We start from the raw sequence: 23,170 nt of genomic DNA, 5'->3' as shown, positions 1-23,170 counted from the left end.
GGTAATTTCATAAAACGTCCCCGTCCTACTTCTGTCACTCTTCACAGCACAGCTCTGTCCGCCCTGACCCTTCACCTTTCCGCAATCCACCCCCTTCTGCCATGACACGGGAACAGCACTGCTTAAGGTCATGAGGACGATGTCCAAGCCTCCTCCAGGCAACGGCAATTCCTGGCCCTCCTCTTCCTTGACCTCTCAGCAGCACCTGACATGACCGACCCCTCCCTCCTGGAAGCAATCTCCTCTCAGCGTCCCCGTCCCCGAGATCACAAACCCCTGGATTTTCTGTCACTTCACTGACTCCTCCTTCACTACAAACCCCCTTCTCTTCTCTGCCTACACTCCGCTCTATTCTTTCTGGGTGATCTCACCCAAGGCTGTGTGGCTTCAAAAGGCAAGTATATTCTGAGGATTCTGAAATTATTCTTTTTAGCTCTGTGCTTCAGACCAACTCCTGACTGGATAAAGCAGAACTACTGATTTCTCACCCCCCCACACACCCCCCCAAAAGCCTACTCACTCCATAAGCTCCCCAGGAAAAGGTAGCACCATCACCCAGTTGGTCACATCAAAATCCCAGAAGTCATCCTTAGCTTCTCCTTCCCTCATACTCCCCAGTGAATTCGTCAGTAAGTCCTAAACACTCACCTCCAAAACAGATCGGAGTTCAATCATCTTTGACCATCCCCACCACTACCCCTAGTCAGAATCTCCCTTCCTTTGCTCAACAGCCTACCCTTCAACCAGTACTCACAGCATCTCTGTAAAGGATAAACCAAATCATGTCCCTCAGTGTCTCATCACACTTTAGAGAGAAACGCAAGTCCTTACAGGTCCCTCATAGTTAAGCCCACGACTTCTCTGACTCACCTGCCTCCACTCTCCCCTTCACTCATCACCCTCTGGCTAGCCTGGCCTGCTTTCTGTCCCTCAAACATGACATAGCTGTTCCCATCTCATGACTTTTGCAGCTGCCTTTCTTTCTGCTTAAATTGTCTTCCCTTATCTTCATGTGTCCACCTCCTTCTCATCATTCAATTTTCAACTCAAATGTCATCGTGTCAGCAAAGCCTTCCCTAGAAGTAACCCCGGTCACTTTCCACATCTTCTTATTTCATCTTTTCCATAGAAGCTGTCAATTTCTGAAATGCACTTATGGGTTAAACCTTCATGGATAGGTTCTTGGAAGTGTGTCAAAGCAACATATAGCAAAACCTCTTCTATCACAAGCTCGTTAAATATAAACTAAAGTTCCTACGGCATCTCATCAATGTTGTAATGAAAGACCGGCTGTAATTTCTTTAAGATGAAAATGCAGTCTTGTTTACCACTTATCCCCAGCATGAAAACTGGTACCTGACACATAGTAGGTACTAAATAAATATTTGTTGACCAGCTGACAGACTATTTCATAATTTAAAATCTGGACTGTGATAACCTTGACATTACAGTTAGTTTATTTTATCATTATACTATCAGAAATGGTAAGAACTGATAAAACTATCAAGAGTCTGATTATAAAATGGCTTTTTAGATCTCTTTCCTACTCTATTGACCAAGACTCCTTAATACTAGTATATATGAGAAAATGATTTAAATGTGTACTAACAGGAAACTGGCTAAATAGGATGAGATATAGCCATCCAATGGACTACTATGTTAACTAGTAAAGAAAACGAAAAAGATGTACACAAGCTAGCGTGGAAAGCTGTGCAAGCAATATGGCTGATGGAAAACATCAAGGTATAGAGCACTATTCTATATAACCAGAGGCCCGGTGCATGAAATTCATGCATGGGGGTGTGTGTCCCTCAGCCCAGCCTACACCCTCTCCAATCTGGGACCCCTCGAGGGATATCCGAATGCCCGTTTAGGCCTGATCTTACTGGGCCCGATCCTACTGGGATCGCGCCTAAACAGGCAGTCGGACATCCCTCTCACAATCCAGGACTGCTGGCTCCCAACTGCTCACCTGCCTGCCTTCCTGACTGCCCCTAACCGCTTCTGCCTGCCAGCCTGATCACCCCCTAAACACTCCCCTGCCAGCCTGATTGATGCCTAACTGCTCCCCTGCCAGTCTGATTGCCACTAACTGCCCTCCCCTGCTGTGGTCCCCCCCAACTGCCCTCCCTTGCAGAACTGGTCCCCCCCAACTGCCCTCCCCTGCCGACCCAGTCACCCCTAACTGCCCTCCCCTGCCAGCCTCATCGCCCCTAACTACTCTCCCCTGCTGGTCTGGTCCCCCCGCCCCCCCCCCCCCCCCGCAACTGCCCTCTCCTACAGGACTGGGTCCCCCCAAACTGCCCTCCCCTTCAGGCCTGGTCACCCCTAACTGCCCTCCCCTGCAGGCCTGGTCCCCCCCCAACTGCCCTCCCCTGCAGGCCTGGGTCGTCTCCCCCCCCGCAACTGCCCTTCCCTGCAGGCCCGGTCGCCCCCAACTTCCCTCCTCTGCCAGCCTGGTCACCCCTAACTGCCCTCCCCTGAAGGCCTTGATCGCCCCCAACTGCCCTCCCCTGCTGGCCATCTGGTAGCGACCATCTTGTGTCCACATGGGGGCAGCCATCTTGTATGTTGGAGTGACAGTCAATTTGCATATTACTATTTTATTAGAGAGGATAGAGGCCTGGTACACGGGTGGAGGTTGGCTGGTTTGCCCTGAAGGGTGTCCAAGATCAGGGTGGGGGTTCCCTTGGGGCGTGGGGCAGCCTGGGCGAGGGGCCTGTGATGGTTTGCAGGCCGGCCACACCCCCCGGCGACCCAAGCATAGGCTAGGGCCAGCTGGAAGCAGGTATCTGAGATTTATTTATCTTCTATAATTGAAACTTTGTAGCCTTGAGCGGAGGCCAGGGCAGGCCAGGGAGGGCGGGAAGCTTGGCTTCCTCCATTGCTGGGAACAACTCAAGCCTCCTACTCGCTCCAGCTCCGTGGTGGCCACCATCTTAGTTGGGTTAATTTGCATACTTGCTCTGATTGGCTGGTGGACGTAGCGGAATGATGGTCAATTTGCATGTTTCTCTTTTATTAGTGTAGATAAAAGCCTAAGCAACCATTACGGTGGAACGACTGGTCACTATGATATGCACTGACCACCAGGGAGCAGACACTCAACGCAGGAACTGGCCCCTAGTGGTCAATGCACTCCCACAGGGGGAGTGCCGCTCAGCCAGAAGACGGGCTCACGGCTGGTGAGCGCAGCTGCCACGGGCTGGGATAAGCACAAGCGGTGCCCGGTGTGATTCGGGCTCCTCTCTGGCTGCTTTGGCACACTGCTACATCCCCCAAGGGTTCCTGGACTGCGACAGGGATCCCATGGGGATCGGGCCTAGGCCAGCAGTCGGACATTCCCCGAGGGGTCCCAGACTGCGAGAGGGCACAGGACAGGCTGAGGGACACCCCCCCCCCCCACCCGACCCGTGCACAAATTTCATGCACCAGGCCTCTAGTATTCAATAAGGTTCCTGTTGACTGGATATGCACAGGAACATTTCTGAGTAAATTCTACTAAAAGTGTACCTCTCCCAAATACGGCAGAAGCTGAACTTATAATTCATTATTAAAAAAACAGAAATTGGCCGAAACCGGTTTGGCTCAGTGGATAGAGCGTCGGCCTGCAGACTGAAGGGTCCCGGGTTCGATTCCGGTCAAGGGCATGTACCTTGGTTGCGGGCACATCCCAGTGGGAGGTGTGCAGGAGGCAGCTGATCGATGTTTCTCTCTCATCAATGTTTCTAGCTCTCTATCCCTCTCCCTTCCTCTCTCTGTAAAATATCAATAAAATATATTTTAAAAAACACACACACACAAAAAAAAACAAATTGGCAGGAACTACTTTTGACTTCAGTAATTCAGAGCTCAACGGTTTGTGTTTTCCTCTTTCAAAGGCTTTAAAACTTCAAACTTGTAAAAAATACATTACCTATTTTTTAAAGTGATGCATAATCTAGTAAGGAAGAAGAGGTATGTGTCAGGCGTCTCAGGAGGACAGTCAGGAATATAGTATTGCTGACTTGGAGGTTGGCTCATCATGTTTAATCCCTTTCTCTAGTCCTAGCCTCTGTAAGACTGGAAACGCTTCAAACGTTAGTTTTACAATCTTCCGTGCAGTTTGGGATTGTGGGGAGACCTGGGATATGTGACACGGGTTTCGTCAATACAAATGAGTAAATCTTGGACATGATTCTGCTTTCCTAGTTGAAAGGGACAGATACAACCAATACTGCCCTTTCACCCTTAGTCATGCCTGGAGTATAGATGTGATGTTTGCAACTACAGCAGCCATCTTCTAACTATGAGGCGGCAGGAGCCAATGTGCAGGCGAAAAGATGCAAACAATCTGGGCATCTGGTGGCATCGCTCAGCAAACGAACCCTTCCCGTTACATAACAAAAGTGAACCTCCATTTGTCTGAGTGAGCCTCTTAGGTTCTGGTACCTACAACCAAAGAAATTCCTGGCTGATGTTCCTGAGAATCTGTTTTTTAAAGGCACTTAAAAGAACTCAAATTCTATGGAGAATTAGAAGACTGTTATAAGTCAGAAGTGTAAACTGTACACTAATTCCCTTCCTTTGCTGTCTGTATTCTGAACTTTTAAATAAAAATAAAAAACACTCAAAGAAAACAGAAAAATGGGAAAATTGTTGGTCAACATCAACGCCATAAAAAACACTTCAGAATGAAACATTCAGAATTTATACACACAATAAAGATAAACTCACAGAGTGAAGCTGAAGTCCAATCAATGCTGGGGCTGTTCTGGACTAATGTTCATTGTTCGATAAATTTCTTTAAGTAATAACAGGGCAGTATCTTCAGATTCCCTATAAAAAATAAGCCCACATGTTCTTAAGAGACAATTAGAAGTAATCTCTATGCATAAAGGTGGGAAACTCAGCTTTTATTCTATCATCTCTACCTAAGAAGGGCAAATGAAAAACAAGTAGTGCAATCTCAAAGCTGTCCTTAAGAACTGGACGGACACCACTCAGCTGCAAACCACCCCACTGCAGTTCCCCTGGGTGAGAGGGGGTACAGAGAGGGGCGGCTCTTCTAAGTCCCTCCTGGCAAGGCATCCCTGCAGAAACAGTCCCTGCTAGCACCAACGGCCTCTGCACAAAGGCAGATGACCTGCTGCCACCTTGTGGGTAACTGAACTAAAGGGGGAAACATTAATTTCAAATGAATGTTCCTTAACGAATGATAAATCAGTAAGAGTCTCACTAATACTACAACTGCTTCCTGTGCTAGCACCTAAAGGCCACCTGAATGTGATCAAAGAAGAAAACACTTACCAATAGCACAAATGACTCTGAAGAGCGAAAAGATATTCATTAAAACTCTCTATTGGCTTTTCTTGAAGAACGTAGTCAATTCGACGGCCTCCGTTTAGCATTCCAACCTTTCCTAAGTAGTCCTCTTCCTTGGAAAAATCTGGACTTTCAACAACCTTTTCTGCTAGAATTTAAACCATTTCAATATCAAAGTCAATCACTTTATCATTATCCTTTGACTTTAGCTGCCTTTCTGGGCTCAGTGAGAATATTGCTTGACACACGTAGCAACCTGGGGAGCTACCAGGCTCACTTCCCATTCCTCCAAAGAGCCCGGGGAAGCGGGGCTGGTTACCAGAGAGGAGAAAGAGCCCACGAGCTGACAGAACTTTTGAAGAAAAGGGGTGAGAGAGCATTGCAGAAAGAAAGGAAATAGAATTAGAATCTGAAAAATTCAAAAGCACCACCGCACAATGACCTGACATTGCAGTAAAGTCCATAACAACACAGTTAAACAACAGCATCAGAAAAGATCGTTTCTCCGAGTGGGTCTTTCAAGTACCTGAACATAAACTTGGTTCTCAACTCTGACCTTCCACTTTGGCCTTTGGAATCTCAATGAAACTTTAACATTGCAGAGTAAAAAGTTCAGTAATTATCAGGCAAAAACCTCGTTAGAAAGGATGACATGCATTTTCAAGTATATAGTTTAGCATAAAATATTCTTTTATAGGAGGAGTCTATACATTTTAACAAAGAAGACTAGAATGAAAAAGCATCATTAAATGATTTATGGATTACATTGAAAAAAAAAACACATTTAGAACAACTGGAAAAGGCCTTAAATATCAAATTTACCTTCAACTACTTGCTTTTCTTCTTCTTCTTTGATTTGATTGGCTACCTTCTCCAATTCTTCTTGCAGCTGAGTTGAAGAGGTATGAGCACGGGCAAACTCATTTAATGTCTGCCAGGCACTTTTCAGAGAGCTAATAAAACCCTGCTTCAAATCAGATCCCATGCGAGAGAGACTTTCTTTCAACTCTAAAGAGACGAAGATAACACATCAGGTTATTAGTCAGTGGGTAAAATTCTGCACCACAGAAATTAAAACGAAAGTTAACATTATTCACAGGCAGGGTGAAAGTGCCTAGTCCACTCTTAAATGTCATATAGATGGAGTATCTCAACCAAAAACCTCCAACATGTTAAAATGTTTTGAGGAGTCTTATCCCTGTCATTTCTGTAATGACTAAACCTGATCCAGCCAAAATCTAAAACCTTCCTCTCTCCAAAAAAAAGAGCTCAATACCATAAAAATGTAATTAAACATAGGCATGTGCTTTTTCTTACTGTAAAAAGATGACTTTTTTCTAATCTGTAACAGTGAAACAATTTTAAAAATGTGAGGTTGTGATAAAACCTAATTTAAAAATGAAGCAACTTCTACCCCTTCACCTTTCCTACTTTTGTCTGATAATTCCTATTTGAAATCAAGGTCTTTGAATATCAAATTTCTCATTTTAACTCTAAAAGAGTTAAATTTATTTTAAAAGCATGATGAAAAAAAGAAAAGAAAAAGGAAGAAACGGTGAACTAAGAGGGCATGATCACTTTTCCTGCTTTTAAGCCTGTGGGTAAGTAATATACACCATTAACAGACATAAGAGATACTTAAACCCCTCTTAGAATCAATGGATGTTTTCAACATGAAAAGTCAGTCTTGTTAGTAAGGAAATAAACACCCACTTCACTTGAGAACATCAAACTTATTTCTTGACGATTTGGTCATTAGTTCAAATGCTACTCTGCTTCTCAATTTCAAAGATTATGCTCAAGTTCTATAAACATGTATGCATCATGTCACTTTATTACCACCTTCCCTGATTCCTACATGTCTCAGCAGTTAGAATCTCATCAAGGGATAAAGTCATCAAGGAGAAGAAACTCATCATAACTTCCTTATAGCACCATCAAATATTTAGTAAACAAGTTCTCAACACAGTAGGCACTGAACAGTAATTCTGTAAGAAAGGACTTAGTGTTAATATTTTAAAAACAGAGGAAGGAAATAAGTTTTACCAGTATAATATGTATGTTTTACCTAAATGAAGTCTTTTTCTGCCTTTGTGATGTGGAATGAGAACTGCTTTTAGGTCCAAATCAGGAACAATCATAGGTTCCAGTCTATATGCCACTGGATCAAGCTGTAAATAGAAAAAAGAAAATTTATAAAAAATCTATTTTATTTTGAGTTATATACCTTAGTTGGGTCAAAAAAACACACAAAACTGGCAAACCAGACATATTTTTTTCACACCTTTTCAAATACTGGTAATTATAAGAAGAATTGCAAGTTTGTAGGTAAAATTACTTTTCCACAAAGCAATAGAATTATCTATAATAAAAGTGTAATATGCTAATTAGACCGCATAGACCGGACATCTTCCGGACGTCCTTCCGGACAAAGCCACAGTGGAGGGGGCCGAGGCAGAGGCGGTTAGGGGCAATCAGGCTGGCAGGGGAGAGCAGTTAGGGGTGATCAGGCCAGCAGGGGAGCAGTTAGGGGCGATCAGGCAGGCAGGCAGAGAGGTTAGGGGCAATCAGACAGGCAGGCAGAGTGGTTGGGGGCAATCAGGCAGGCAGGCAGGCAGGCAGGCAGGTGAGCAGTTAGGAGCCAGTGATCCCAATTGCGAGAGGGATCCCGAATTGTAGAGGGTGCAGACCGGGCTGAGGGACCGCCCCCGCCACCCTCTGTACACAAATTTCGTGCACCAGGCCTCTAGTTTCCTTGAACAAAGGCTTTTTGGTTGAAAAGTTTATTGGAGAGTATTGGACTGTATCTATAAGAACAGAGTACTGAGTTGTACAAAATCCAAATCAGTTATTAATTCCTAAGAAATAAGACTCTGAGAATCTATTAGGATAAAGAATACAGCTTCTTCAGCTACAAAATAGAAGTTAATTCAATTCACTCACTGGATGATAAATATTGAAGAATCCTTTACAGGTAGGAAGCCTGTAGTTCTCATCTATCCGATCCACTCCTCGAACAGTGAGAAACATACCAACTGGAGACCCCAAGGCAAAGAAAATCTCTGGTTCAAAGTCTAATGAGCTATAAACAACAGAAACCTAGAAAGAAACAAAGAACAATAAAAAAGGATCGTAAGTTGAAAATATATTAAGTGAAAACTGCATGTAATACAGAACATCGTAGCTGAGCCTGGGCTACTATAAACATGTTTAAAAAAACTTACCTTAGCCGATAGCTTGGCAAAATCATCTAACACAAAGCCTATTTTGTAATAAAGGGTTGACTATCTCATGTAATTTATGTGAAAACACAAAACCCAACATACAGCACACACCGACTGTGGGCCTTCGTGGTGGCCTGGCTGCCTGGCAGCTGTGTTCCCCGCCACCGCCCAGTATCGCACAACAGTGTGCTACCACATACACTAGCCTGAGAACAGACCAAAATTCTAAATTCAAAGTACAGTTCCTACTAAATGTGTATCACTTCTGAACCTGCATAAAGTTGAGAAATCGTACATGGAACTGTCGTCAGGTGGGGACGGTCCGTACTAATGAGGCAATGGGGAGAGGGGGGAAATCCTCTGTGTTCGTAAAGTAAGCTAGAGAAAAAAAGTTTTCCTTCAGGAAATCATACGGAAGAGGACACACGTGTACAGGATTGAAGAAAACCTGTGAGTAAGTGGGCCCATGCAGTGGGAATGCCAACAGCCACAGCCGTTTCAAGCTGCAAGTAGCAACAACTACCAACGTTTTCTTTTACGTATCCTTTGGCCCAGCTAACCTTCTAGTCCAGGGGTGGGCAAACTTTTTGACTCGAGGGCCACAATGGGTTCTTAAACTGGACCGGAGGGCCGGAACAAAAGCATGGATAGAGTGTTTGTGTGAACTAATATAAATTCAAAGTAAAGGAGCGGAGGGGAGAGCAAGAGAACCCTCCGCTCTTTCGGCTCCGCGGGCCGGATAGAACAGCCAAACAGGCCGGATCCGGCCCGCAGGCCATAGTTTGCCCACGGCTGTAGTCACTTAATTGGAAGAAAGAATAAAAAATGTGCACAGAAAAATTGGTTTGAAACTGTTCATCACTGGACCACTTACAAGATTAAAACACTGCAAAGATCCTATATGTTCCATTTTATGGGCTGTCCTCCCAAAAAGGACCGTATTTGGCAATAGTCTTACACTGATAACTAAGCTAAAATAAAGTCTTAGGGTAGGCCCTGATCCAGTATAACTGGTGTTACTATAAAAGGGTTAATTTGGACGCAGACAGAAATGCACAGGGGGAGGATGAGGTGAAGACAGGAGAATGCCTTGTGAAAACGGAGGACTCGAGTGATGCATCTATGAGCCCATGAACATGTGGCAAATCAACCGGAACTCAAAAGAGGCAAGGAAGAGTTCCTTTCCATGGCCCTGCTGGCACCTCCACCTTGGACTTCCAGCCTCCAGAAACGTGCGAGTAAATTTATGTTGTTTTAAGCCACTCTGTCTGCGGTCCTTTCCTAAGGCAGCTAAACTAAAACATCCAGTAAGTAAATGTCAGAATAAAGCATTACCTTTCAAAGCAGTGAAACACAACGGTCATTAAAAACAAAGCTTCAGAACAATGTTTACGGACACAGATATATTCCTAATACACACAGTTGACCCCTGAACAGCTCCAATGTGAACTGGCCCCATGGTGTGCAAGGGTCAACTGTACATTGTTTGAAAACAGCAGTGTAAGGTTTTAGTAAAGCATCACATGTAGTATTTTACCATATTTGTTAAAATATATGCACAAATAAAAGTCCAGAAGGTCTTCTTCAAGCAGCTAATGGCAGTTAGTTCTGGTTAAGGAAATTCCAAGGTTATATTTTAATCTTCATTTGCTTAATCAGTATTTCTTGGCTTTCTGATAATGAACGATGCATGCCGTTTCTGTGGCTGGACCGCTCAAGAACTTTTTGAGTAACAGATCCAACCTGCCCACCTTAGCCCACCACCATGGAGGTGGCACGGGACTTGGGCTGGGGCAATCAACCTGTGTCCCATTCTCCAGGCAACAAGAATTGGCACCCAATGGACTTGTGACTGAAACTACATCAATGAAACCCCTTCTTGGGATTTTCCTAACAGGACGTACTAGCAGGGCAGATTCCTTTTCCTCGTGACCATAAAGCTGTAGGGAGATGAGGTCAAAGCTACTGACAACCGTGATTCCAGGTTCATGAAGAAGGCCAAGTCCCACAGAAAGGCACACAGTGAGTGTCCTGGTGGCATGGAGCTCGTGGTCCCACACATCTGCTACACCTGATCCTTCCTTCACAGGGAGGTGAGAGAATATCTGCCTTTATTTGCTAGTCTGTTCAAATTTGCTCATGTTTAAAAAAAGAGAGACATTTTAAAAAGTCAATCTTTATGAATGAATTGGGCTTAAAAGCTTGAACAAGCTCTAGCAAACATCCAGTTCCATTTTCTGCATTCTTGATATCAGTCATGAACTCACTTATGATAATGGAACCTTATTTATAACATAAATATGCTGAAAGTAATATCCAAAAGAAATTTCAGACTTCAAAGCCGGTGATACAAGAATATCAAAGTATATTATTAAATGTTCCATTATCAACTACTTGATCGATTATTAAAGGAATGTTTCCCCAAGGAAAGCACTATGAATACTAAAAACACATAACTTCAGTGAATACAGCAAGTTTCTCTCACAGAAACTGAAATATATTCTGAGCAGAATTTTCTAAGTATTGCCACTTCTGTTATTGGCTATGATAGAAAAATGCTATAAAAATTGATAGAAAGCTGAAATAAAGAGAATTTCAAAAGTTACATGATGTATTCAGTACACACTCAATCCCTGATTTTGAACATTATAAAGGAAGCATACAATACTTTTTAGAATCCGTTTTCTGTGCCCCTCCCCTAACTGAGGAGTAAACGGTTAAATAATAGAAAGATACGTGATGATGGTAAAGACACGTGACTCCAACGTGAAAGATGCAGCCCTCGTCACCGTGTGGACTCACCTGCCCTGTGCCAACGTCAAAAGACTCATAGTCCACATGCACAGAAGACACACAAGCACCGACTGGAAGTCTCCTCTTAGACTCGCTGGACTCTGAGGGGGCAGAAGCCATTTCTTTAGCTTTCTGAGCACTCCCCTCCTGTCCTTTTGTCAAAGCCGCCATCGCTGCCTTCTTCTCTGAGGCTGCTTTCTTCTGTTCCTGTAAAATACCAACATTTCAAAACATAACCTTGAGGAAAGGTTCAGTTATGAGCTCTCACCAAGACACACGCTACCTTAATATTAGGGAGTGATTAGTAATTTCTGAGGCACAATGCCATTGTGTGTCATTAGAGAAATGTCCCTTTCAGAGACACATATTGAATGTTTAGGAAAGAAGTGCCATGTCTAAAATTTAATTTAAAATTCTTAAGAGAAAAAGGTTAAGAGGCAATGAAAAAATAAACAAAACAGCTACAATTAAGTCTCCATGTAAATATCACTAGAGGCCCGGCGCACAGATCCCTGCACATTGTAAGGAAATCAATTAGAAGGTGGCCGGCGGGGAAGACACCTGCCCCGGAGCCAACCTCCCACAGTCCCTCCCCGGCCGGCTGCACCTGGGGCGGCGCTGGCTCGAAGGGCCTCTGCAGAGTGAGTGGGTCCCCCCGGCAGGTGGGGTCCCTCGGCCTGGCCTGTGGCGATCGGGCCAAAACTGGCCGTCTAACATCCCCCAAGAGGTCCCGGAGTGTGAGAGGGCCCTCTGCAAAGATGCTGTCACTCAGCAGCTCCTGCGTTGAGCACCTGCCCCCTGGCGGTCAGTGCCGTCACACATACTGGCTGGCTGGCCGGTCACTTAGCCTTTTCTCTATATAGACTAGAGGCCCGGTGAACAAAAGGGTGCACTCAGGGTGGGAAGGTCTCTCAGCCCAGCCTGCGCCTTCTCACAGTCCAGGAGCCCTCAGTGGGTGTCCCACTGATGGCTTAGGCCCGCTCCCCCGGCAGTCGGACATCCTGAGTGCTGCCGCAGAGGTGGGAGAGGCTCCCGCCACGGCTGCTGCACTTGCCAGTCGTGAGCCCGGCTTCTGGCTGAGCGGTGCTCCCCCTGTGGGAGCGCACTGACCACCAGGGGGCAGTTCTTGCATTGAGCATCTGCCCCCTGGTGGTCAATGCACATCATAGTGACCAGTCATTCTATGGTTGGGTCAATTTGCATATTAGCCTTTTAATATATAGGATCATTATACTGTTTGTAATACTTTCTAAAAGTTTTATAGTAAAAAGTTTAAAACTGCCAATTTCTTCCTTTTAGATCTAAACTTTAGACAGATAGTTTAGAAGTACTGTATAATTTTAAAATACATACTTCCATAAAGGTGTGTAACCTAGGAGAAATTCATTCAACATTATGTCTGCATGGAGCCACTAACAAATTTCCCTCAAAAGCATTTTGGAAGGAACAAATAAGCACACTGTTGTGTATTCGTACAATGGAATAAAAATGAATGATTTTCAGTAAAAAAAGCCACATACCAAAGAGTACATATATATTGTTCTCTCCCTTCATACACAACAGGCAAAACTCTTAAGAGTGGCAGAAATAAGAATAATGGTTAGTTGTACAGCGGGAGAGTTGGCTAGAAAGAAGCACGCGTGACAGAAAAGTTCTATTTTTGTATTAGGTTGTAACTACACAGGTGCAAGAATTGTCAAAACCTATTGCCCCAAATACTTATGATCAATTTGTTCCCCAAAATAAATGTGAACAAAAGCTTTAGGAGCATTATGGAGCAGGTGTATCTAGTACAATGGAACGCACTCACTCTGGTTTGCCATCATGGCCCGAGGCAGCTGCAGCAATGCCAGGGATGTGAACAGCTGCCCTGGGTGGACTTGTCCCTCCCCACGGTGGACTTTTCCCTCCCCACAGGCATGTGCTCAGTGGCCTTCATTCCCCAGGCTGAGAATGACCATGGAAGTCTCTGTTTAAGAACTCGTGGACAGCGCCTAAACAAAACATCTGGCCCAACAGGTCTCATCTATTAAGGAATTCCAAATACTAGGAAATCAGGAAGAGTCCAGTTGGTTAATTCAACAGGCAGGATAGAAAAAAGAAAGCTCTCTGCCAGCCAGCTGGGAACGGATCCCACCATTACGTTCTGGAAGGTTTGGTTATCTCTTCGCTTTGAAGGCAGCACAAGATTAAATCTCAAACCCAAAAAGATGATGTTCAGTATTCTTCAGTTTAAATTTGCTCTCTCACTCTGAAGAACCTCCAATTATATTAATAGAACTAATTCCAAATTGCTAAGAGACCTGTCTAAATATGTCATAATCTGTCCTACGCCAAACTATTGTTGTTTCCGTGAACCAACATACTCATACGTCACTACCAATATTCCCAACACTAAAAACCATTCCTTTTCAAATGGGAATCACTAAGGTAGTTTACAAAGGGTAAAAAAACACTCAGACTACAAATACTTGATGTCCTTATTATAAAGTAATTAGCTAATTTTGGTCCCCTTATTTCAGATGCATTAAATCAACAGGGTACACCATATTATCTTATTATTCATCTGGCAGCACCTTATTACCTATGAAAAATGAAGAGCGACCAATGGCGACATGGCCTAAAAAATGTCACGGTTCATCCAGAGGCAAATACATCTGACTTTAAAGAATAAGGAATAGTTTTTCTTTTATTTCAGAATACAGTCAAGGACATGCTGTAGGGCCTGAAGGCAGCTTTTTATTTGTTTCTGTTTTACAGGCTGTGTTTTGTTGATGTGCACACAGGGACAAATATTAATAGAAAAACCAGGAAGGAGTCACTATGTTTAAAAACCCATTTATTATAGAAACAATTGCTTGTGGCTAAAATTTCATAATGCAGTTTTAACACTATTTTAATATTATTTTAAAATTTCTGAAGGTAAAATTAAGATTTATATTAAAAAGGGGATTGGTGCCAGTTTATAACTGATGACAGGTCAACATTCATGATGTTTGTTTAAAGGCATCATGACTTTCATGGCCGTACGAACGTTTGAGAACCACTCCCTCCAAAGATAAAATCCAAACTTCCACGCCTGCCATGTGGGCCTTCAGGACCCTCTGCCGTCCCCGACTCTCAGCTCAGCTGCTGTTTCAGCTGCAGGCCCTCCTCTCCTTGAAGACCACTTCCCCATGTCCTGCCTCTCCTTCCCGTCCAAGCACCAACACCTTGGGGAAGTCCTTCCTCTCTCATCAACCCACCCCTTCTCCGGGCCAGACAGCACGGACAATACTGCTCCAGGACTGATGTGTCACCATTGGTGCTCAGACATCTCCCTCTAACTAGACACAATATCCTCAGCTGACCTCCAAATCCCAAGAATTGAGCAACATGCCTGACCCAAAAGCGATATTTATAAAATGTTGACTAACTCAATTGCTTCATGACAAATCAGTCCTATGACTACAGTCATATTACATAAAATGGCATATGTTACATTCCAAAGAAGTAACACAGATAACAGAACCACAGAAGTTCAAAGATAGATCAACAAAGACCATGTTAATAAAAATAAAGTAGCCACTGAAGTGCTAATTTTTGTAATTAAGTATTTAAAAAGCAACTCTGTAAAATTAATTTAATGAAAATTAAATAAACAAGTGAGGCTTTTCCCAGTTTTTTTCTTTTTAAGGCTTTGTATTTGTTGCTGTTGTTTTGTTTGTATCGTTAGGATTTTTGCTTTCTGGCCCTGGCCAGCTAGCTGAGCTGGTCAGAGCACTGCCCCAATAGGCCAAGGTTGTAAGTTTGATCCGTGGTCAGGGCAGATACAAGAAGCAACCAATGAGTGCATAAATAAGTGAAACAACAAATAGATGTTTCTCTGTCTCTCTCTAAAAGCAATCAATAAATTTTTTTTTAAATTTTTGCTTTCTGGCTATTATTAATGAGATCTGTGTGTGTGTTATCTTTAGAAGGTGAGAGGGATTGGGAAGAGAAAATGAGCAAACATCTATTGGGTATTCACCTTCACATGCATTACTTCATCCTCATTTGAACCTTATAAGGAAGGTGTCATTCCCATTTTAGAGATGAAGGAAACCAAGGATCAGAAAGGGTAAGCAAACTGCTCATGAATATGTAGGGAATAAGTGGTTGAACTGGGAACCAGGGTAACCAACTCATCTGTTTATCCAGGGTTTATCCAGTTTTTGCCCTGGGAAATTCCCATTTTAAAACTGAAAAGTACTCTGTCCAGGGAATTCTCTCTGTTCCAAGGAAACTGGTGGTCAGTTACCCTACTTGGAACTTAAAACCCAGCATGGCTGACTGCAAAGTCTGAGCTTCCATCAGCTCCGTCAGTGTGTCCTGGAGCAGAGAGCACGCTAGCTGGCCTACTCATGAGGGTATTAATGAAAACTTCCAAAACCTAAGCTAGTCACAGAGGAGCCTTGTTTTCTTTGGGGCGGAGATGGGCTTTACCAGTTTGGCAGCCTTGTGCTTTACGAAGTTGGCTATCTTCTTCCTGGGCCCCAGGGGTATTCCCATTTCCTTCAGGTCATCAACCGTGCACATCAGCTGGAAAAGGACACAAACAAGCACGGTGATCAGTCTAGGGACAGACTTGAAACTGAAAAAGGAAATTACAAAAAGAAACTACACATGTAAAGCAATCTAAGATCCAATCAATTTTTTTGGTAAGTTATTTGTTGTTAAATCATGGGTTAATTTAGGCTGTAAAATCATAGCCCTCCACATCCAAATCATTCTATTATTTTTTTAACAGAAAACTCATGCAAGTTGTACAAAATTCAAAAGCTACAGTCGAGCTGAAGGTTTGAGGTCTCTCCCCTCCAGTCCTGCTCCATCCACCCAAGCCATATCTCTCAGCTGCAACTGATGGCAACTTGCTCTCCTTCAAGAGAGATATCTTATACATACACAGCATCAACATGCTTTGCTGTGTGTGTGTGTGTGTGTGTGTGTGTGTGTGTGTGTGTGTGTGTGTGTCCTACTATGCAAACAGGACTGAACTTTTGGTCTTTTCACATGACGTACCTAAGAGATCATTTCACACCAGTATCTCTGACATTGCCTCATTCGTTTACCAGCTACAGGGCACACCATCACATGGGTGCACCATAAGTGACTTCACTAGTGCCTTACTAATGGACACAAACTGTGTTTCTAAGTTTTGCTAGTACAAACAGTGCTACAGTATCCTTGTACATATTTTTTGTGTGTATATTTTTCCACAGGAAATATTCCTGACAGTTAATCTGTTGGGGTAAAAGGTATTTATTTTTCATATTTTAAAAGACATTGCCAAACTGCCCCCAAGAGAGGGTGTTCCCATTTATTCACTGTTTCCAACAATATGTAATAGTGCCTACTTCCCCTCATTGTAGCCACATAGTATATAGGGTGAGGCAAACACAGGTATTCTAGTACAGTTGTTCATATGGAAAACAATAATTAATAAACAATAATACAAGAATAAACTGTCTCATGTACTCACAACTGTAAATCTACTTTTGGCCTACCCTATATTATGAAACTCTTTACTTCTGCCAAAATGATAGGTTAAAAATCACATTGCACTTTTTTTTTAAAGAACACTTTTTAAAAAAAATATGCTTTTTATTGGTTTTTAGAGAGAAAGCAAGGGATGGGGTAGAGAGAGAGAAACATGGATGAGAGAGGAACAGCATCATCGATTGGCTGCCTCCCGCATGCCCCTACTGGGGGTCAAGCCCGCACCTGGGCATGTGCGGGGACCAGGAATCAAACCGACAACCCCTTGGTTCCTGGGTCGACGCTCAACGGTTGAGCCAGACAGGTGGGGCCTCGTTGCACTTTTCATTTGCATTTCACTTAGGAGTTTTCTTATAAGCTGTTATTTTCTTTTCTGTGTATCATCTGTTCTTTTTCTTTGCTTGTTTTCCTATTGTGTTTATATTTGTGTAACAAACTTGCAGAAGCTTTGAATAATAAGGAAATAAGCCATGTGTCTATAATGTGTGCTCCAAATATTCTTCTTAATCTATCACTGCTCTTTAGATGTTGCTTATGGCATCTCCTGCTACACAAATTTTTTCATTTATGGCTTTTGGGTTTTGTGTCACACTTAGAAAAGCCTCCTCAGATTGTGTTTTAAAAACAATTCTTGCCCATACGACGTGGCTCAGTGTTTGAGCATCAACCTATGAACCAGCAGGTCACGGTTCGATTCCCGATCAGGGCACATGCCTGGGTCGCTTGATCCCCAGAGGGGTATGCAGGAGGCAGCAGATCAGTGATTCTCATCATTGATGCTTCCATGTCTCTCTCCCTACTCTCTGAAATCGATTTTTTTAAAAAAACAATTCTGGGGTTTTTAATTTCTTAAACACTTAAATTTCTGCCTTATCTGGAATGTTTTATGATGCATGAATGTTTAAATCATTCTTAACTTTCAATTTATACACAGGAAAAAAAATTTAAACAAAAATTAATGAAACTATCATCAGTACCAGAGATTCCATATCAATCTTTTCCTTTTCAAAAGTGCTAACGTATTCAGAGAGACTAAGTGCTGCCAGAGTTTCCTGCAAAGTTAGGACTTCTTCATTTTCAACATCAAGGTCACAAGATTCATCCAAGGTCAGCTTTGGGTCTTCAGGCATCTGCAATTGGGGAAACATTACAAAGCTCAGAAAAACTCCCATAAAATTTCTCCCTATCTACAGAAAATCTTAACCCATTCTGCTCTAAAAACACGTCTTAATTTTTGTAGTTTGTCATCCGAATTTGTAAATATTCTGAAAAAGCATATATAAATAAATCACTGATGCTCCCATTTCTTACAATAACAACAAGCTATATGGCTCCATTACACTTGTAAACCTCATCACATTTTCATATGCAGACAGTTCAGATTTTGGAAAAACGTTCAGTTCAAACTCCAAATGTAAATGTTAACTGGGCCGTACCTGCTTCTCCTGGACACGTGGCTGCTTCACAGCTCCATTAGCAACAGCCAAAGGCCCTGAAGCCTTTGGTAAAGTCAAATCTTTCTGATTAGACAGGATGTCAAACAATATTAAAGAACCTAAAAAAAAAATAAAGTAGCATTTTGCTTTATAATGTTCTAGGTGCTTTTTATATCACTAAATACATTCTCCTACTTTTTCTCAAAGTCCCTAGTCAGAAGTCATACAAAAGTTAGGTGTCAATCAAGGTCTGATAATCAGTATTCTTGTTTTACCAAACAGCAGAATAAATTAAAATGGAAAACATTCGTAGGTATTCATGAAAGGTGAATAGCAAAGGCAGAGTCTAAACTCAAAGCATTCATGTCTACCCTTTATAAAACCTGAAATCTACAATTCTAAATCTTGCACCAACAGTGTCATCCACACTGAAAGCAGTGCTGACTCAACAAATATTTTGTTTAAAATGTGAATTTTTGACAATTTTACCTAAACTGTGACCAGCAACAGAGATCCCTCCTTTGAAGTCTGGATTCCGGCTCATAAAGAGTGCGTGCAGACGGTTTATCTCCATTCCCACTTTCTCCACAATCTTCTGACAGTAGGTGGGGCTATTATAAAATAGAATATCTAGCAAGGTTTCATTGGTAAAGTGACGAAACCGACCAATACTTGGTAAAGTGATTTTCTTAATATTCCTATTTAGAAAGAAAAAAGTATATTGTGAGAAAGTACCTTAAATCTATGAATTTTTAAAGCTTAGATTTATAATCCTGAAAGTACAGTGAGTAAGTAAAACCACAAACTAATTATGAATTGATTTTGTAGACAGAGTTATAAATACATTAAGATTAGCAAAAAAGTTGCTATTTTTGCCTTTAACTGCACTATGAATGTTGGGGTTTTCTGAGGTTATCAAATAAAATAAGGCTTATGAAAAGATTTTTAATTTTAAAGAAGAAAGCCTACTCTTTCATTGTTTTCCAATTTCTTAGAAATCAGGACACCTGACAGCAAATGCAGGTGGAAAGGACAATAGAGAAAGCAGGAGTAAGAAAGGAGATTAATGGAATGAAGCTCTTTCCTGATTTGAGAATGTCCATACCAAACTTCAAGAACATCCACAGAGAAAGAAAACACCCTCATGACAGGGCCCAGCATGGGCATAATGCTGTGTACAGGATCAATTTTATTAAATCACTAGAGGCCCGGTACACGAAATTTGTGCACTGGGGGGGGGGGGGGGTTGTCCCTCAGCCCAGCCTGCACCCTCTCCAATCTGGGATCCCTCTCACAATCCAGGACTGCTGGCTCCCAACCGATTGCCTGCCTGCCTGCCTGCCTGCCTGATTGACCCTAACTGCTTCTGCCTGCCAGCCTGATCACCCCCTAACCACTCCCCTGCCAGCCCGATTGCCCCTAACTGCCCTCCCCTGCTGCCCTGGTCACCCCTAACTGCCCTCACCTGCAGGCCTGGTCCCCCACAACTATTCTCCCCTGCAGGCCTGGTCACCCACAACTGCCCTCCCCTGCTGGCCATCTTATGGCGGCCATCTTTGACCACATGGGGGTGGCCATTTTGTGTGTTGGAATGATGGTCAATTTGCATATTACCTCTTTATTATATAGGATGTGCCTGTCACCAATTTCAGATGTTATTAGCCCTGTATGCTAGCATAAATATTACCTAAAAATTAAAAAAATTATTTAAATCTCTGATTCTCAATTGAAAGCTTTCAAAATTGAGTGGGGCCCAGCTGGCGTAGCTCAGTGGTTGATCATCAACCCATGAACCAGGAGGTCAGGTTTTGATTCCCGGTCAGGGCACATGCCCGGGTTGCGGGCTCCATTCCTAGTGTTGGGTGTGCAGGAGGCAGCCGATCTATGATATTCTCTCATCACTGATGCTTCTATCTCCCCCTCCCTCACCCGTCCTCTCTGAAATAAAAAAAAGTACATGTAAAAAAAAGGTTTTTTTGAGTGGGGGCATTTTTAGTCGTCACAGTGCCTGAGGAGTGCTGTGGGCGTCTGGTGGCATTTAGCCTAAGGACACGGAGTGGCCTCCAGGACACATGTAGCCATCGGACATGACGATGAGCTGTGCTGCCCGAAGAGCCTCCCCTGAGAAACAACCATTAATCCATGGTTCTCAGCCTGGGTGCTCTGAGCCCCAGGGGACATCAGGCAATGACTACTGACAGTTTTGGTTGTCACAGCACACTGTGGAAAGGACTGTGCTACTTTTATCTACTGGGTAGAGGCCAGGGATGCTGCTAACACCCTACACCTAAGTATAATCAGCCCCTATCTAAACCACTATGCAGCAGTATTGTAAAACCAGCTTAAACTTTCTAGACTGTCTTATATATTTATAGTAAGAATAAATGCATACACAGAAAAGTAGCAAGTAAATTTAACAACCAGTATTTAATTATATGTCAGAGCAAGTATAAACTTAAAATAAAAAAAATACATCTCTTAAAATATCTATGCATATATGCTGAAGTGATAATAAACTACTTCACATTATGGTTTAAATTTTTAATCTACAAGTGAATAATCTGAAAAGCAAGCTCTCAAAATCCACGAACCTATCGACACCTGTTGCATCCCCACCCAAGGAGCTGTGCCAGTGAACGGGAAGGAATTCCACTCTGCTTATTTTCCGATCATCTAAAGCTTTCTTGAAATGAGTCTGCAGCAATTTGAGAGAAACCATCCTGAAATCATCCACTTAAAAAAGAAAATCAGGGAAAACAATAAATTAAATTAATATAATTTTCTTAGCTTGATTGGTAGTTAGCAATTACCTCACCTATGCCAGTATTTTGCAAGGGTTTAACCCCCATAACAATAAATCTAATACTTAGACAAATCTCTCAGACTTTTCATTATTTTAGAGGTACGTATAACTGACTGGAAAACTTTAACTATCACATACAGACAGCATGGAACTGTGGGTACAAACTCGGAAATCAAACTACCTGCTCCAGAACTTACAGACCATGATCTGGGGGCGGTTAACCAGCCTTTGGGCCTCAGCGCCTCACCAAATAGTGGGGATAACAGTGACAGCACCTGTTCCCCCAGCCTTCATTGTGAGGGTTAAATGGTACAATACATGCAAGATTCTTAACACATACCAAGTATTCAAAAAAGATGAACGATTACACAGACAGAAAAAAATAAAACTTCAAAAATTTCTGTAGCCGGGCCGGTAGCTCAGTTGGTTCCAGTATCATCCCAATACACCCAAGCTGCGGGTTTGATCCCCGGTCAGGGTACACACCAGAATCAACCAATTAATGCATAAATAAGTCAAATAACAAATAGGTACTTCTCTCTCCCCGCCCCCTAAAAATCAACACAAAATAAAATATTTCTGTAAACCAGGTAGATTCATACTTCCATTAAACAACTTCTCACAACTAATTTCCTATAAATCAGTTCGATACACAGTTGTTCCTAGTTGCTGGAATTGCTTGGGCAGAGGTTGTCAGAAAGGCTAAACTATTTCCATGATCCCATGTAATTTTTCACAGTCTAAAATAGTATGAGTTATACATGTCATCACAACAAATCAAGTAGAAATTAATATTATCAATGATCATTTAAATCTTCTTTCACAGTCCCTCAACTGGAAGCCATTTTAAAAATGAACATTTAAAAGTCCTTCCATTAGTTCTCCAATCATACCATGAAATGACTAATACTTACCACATTCAATAATACTTCTAAAGCGCAAGTCACATACCGGTCCAATGCCATGCACCATGAACACCAAATGGTCAACCGGAGGCATTTCCCCTACAAAAGAAAGACAAACATAGACACAAGCTGGAAACTTGTTTGCGTTTTCTTAACTGAATAGCAATATTCTAGATACCCCTTTTGTCATCACAAACTTACCAAAGAAATTCACGACCCTTCCAACTTAATAAGCCTCATTATCCTCTACCAAAACAGAAGAACAAAACTCAAAGTCGGTCTTGGCAAATAACAGTGAACTGAACCAAGGAGTGGAGGAAGCAGGCCATCTCTGGTCCCAGAAGTTATCAGCATGTGATGACCAGCAGTTGTGTACCTACAGAGGCTCCATAGCCTTGTGATTTCTTCAGAACGCCACAGGGCACTAAATCCCATATGGAGAAGCAATTTGTCAATGTGAAATTTTAAAATCTTTTCCCCAAATCCTTCTCTTTGATTTGTTAGATTCATATATATTATATAAAGGGACATCTCCTAGTTAAATCTATTTCACTCTAGTTATTTCATTCAGATTCAGATAAGTATATTCATTTTGTAATTTCATAAGATAATAAAACAAATATAAAGTATATCAAAATAAAATCCATACTTTAACACTGGGGCAGGGGTTAGCGAACTATGGATCACAGGCCAAATCCTTCTCCCTGCCTGTTCTTTATAAATAAAGTTTACTGAAACACAGCTATGCCCATTTGTTTATATACCGTCTATAGATGCATTCACACTACGATTAGAGTTGAATGCATGCAACAGAGTCTATATGGCCTGCAAAGCCTAAAATATTTACTATTTGGCCTTCACAGAAAATGTGTGCTCCTCCTGCACTAGAATAAGACAAAGTAATTGAAGTATGACAAAACAGGCCCCAAAACACAGCCAAAAGCCTACTTTCAATCAGCAAAGTGATTCTTTACAACAATACATATTGTAAGAGTCCACATTACATGGTTTGTATACCTTCATAGAATTCTAAATTTAAAAATGAAGATAAAAAAGGTAATAAAATTTTTTAAAGATATGTGCCAACCTGTTATGGCAGGAAATCCTAATAACTGCTTCTTTTTGTCATTATTATAAAGGATGATGGCAAAACTGAGAAGTTTAGAAATGACATGGGTCCTAAACCAA

General features: G+C 42.3%; 1 protein-coding gene across 3 annotated transcripts in view; it reads right to left on the bottom strand.

Moving 5' to 3' along the window:
* SEC23IP (SEC23 interacting protein) overlaps nucleotides 1-23,170 on the bottom strand; it is a 164,546-nt gene that overhangs the window by 125,195 nt on the left and 16,181 nt on the right. For 2 of the 3 annotated variants that reach the window (XM_080641746.1, XM_080641745.1), the window contains exons 7-18: nucleotides 21,992-22,081; nucleotides 20,866-21,007; nucleotides 18,764-18,972; nucleotides 18,275-18,393; nucleotides 17,816-17,968; nucleotides 15,786-15,881; nucleotides 11,331-11,528; nucleotides 8,248-8,403; nucleotides 7,373-7,475; nucleotides 6,127-6,312; nucleotides 5,290-5,452; nucleotides 4,717-4,818 (exon numbers count right to left, since the gene is read on the bottom strand). In XM_080641746.1, the coding sequence (XP_080497872.1) occupies nucleotides 4,737-4,818; nucleotides 5,290-5,452; nucleotides 6,127-6,312; nucleotides 7,373-7,475; nucleotides 8,248-8,403; nucleotides 11,331-11,528; nucleotides 15,786-15,881; nucleotides 17,816-17,968; nucleotides 18,275-18,393; nucleotides 18,764-18,972; nucleotides 20,866-21,007; nucleotides 21,992-22,081 (1,697 nt within the window). In that variant the 3' untranslated portion in view covers nucleotides 4,717-4,736. Of the gene's footprint in view, nucleotides 1-4,716; nucleotides 4,819-5,289; nucleotides 5,657-6,126; nucleotides 6,313-7,372; nucleotides 7,476-8,247; nucleotides 8,404-11,330; nucleotides 11,529-15,785; nucleotides 15,882-17,815; nucleotides 17,969-18,274; nucleotides 18,394-18,763; nucleotides 18,973-20,865; nucleotides 21,008-21,991; nucleotides 22,082-23,170 lie in introns of those variants that run through there. The other variant, XM_080641747.1, reaches the window with a different exon arrangement.

This window comes from Plecotus auritus (assembly GCF_963455305.1).
Source record: "Plecotus auritus genome assembly, chromosome: 9".
In the NCBI taxonomy this organism is placed as follows: domain Eukaryota; kingdom Metazoa; phylum Chordata; class Mammalia; order Chiroptera; family Vespertilionidae; genus Plecotus; species Plecotus auritus.
Note: the sequence above shows the minus strand (reverse complement) of the source record. Positions and strands in the feature narration are given on the sequence as shown.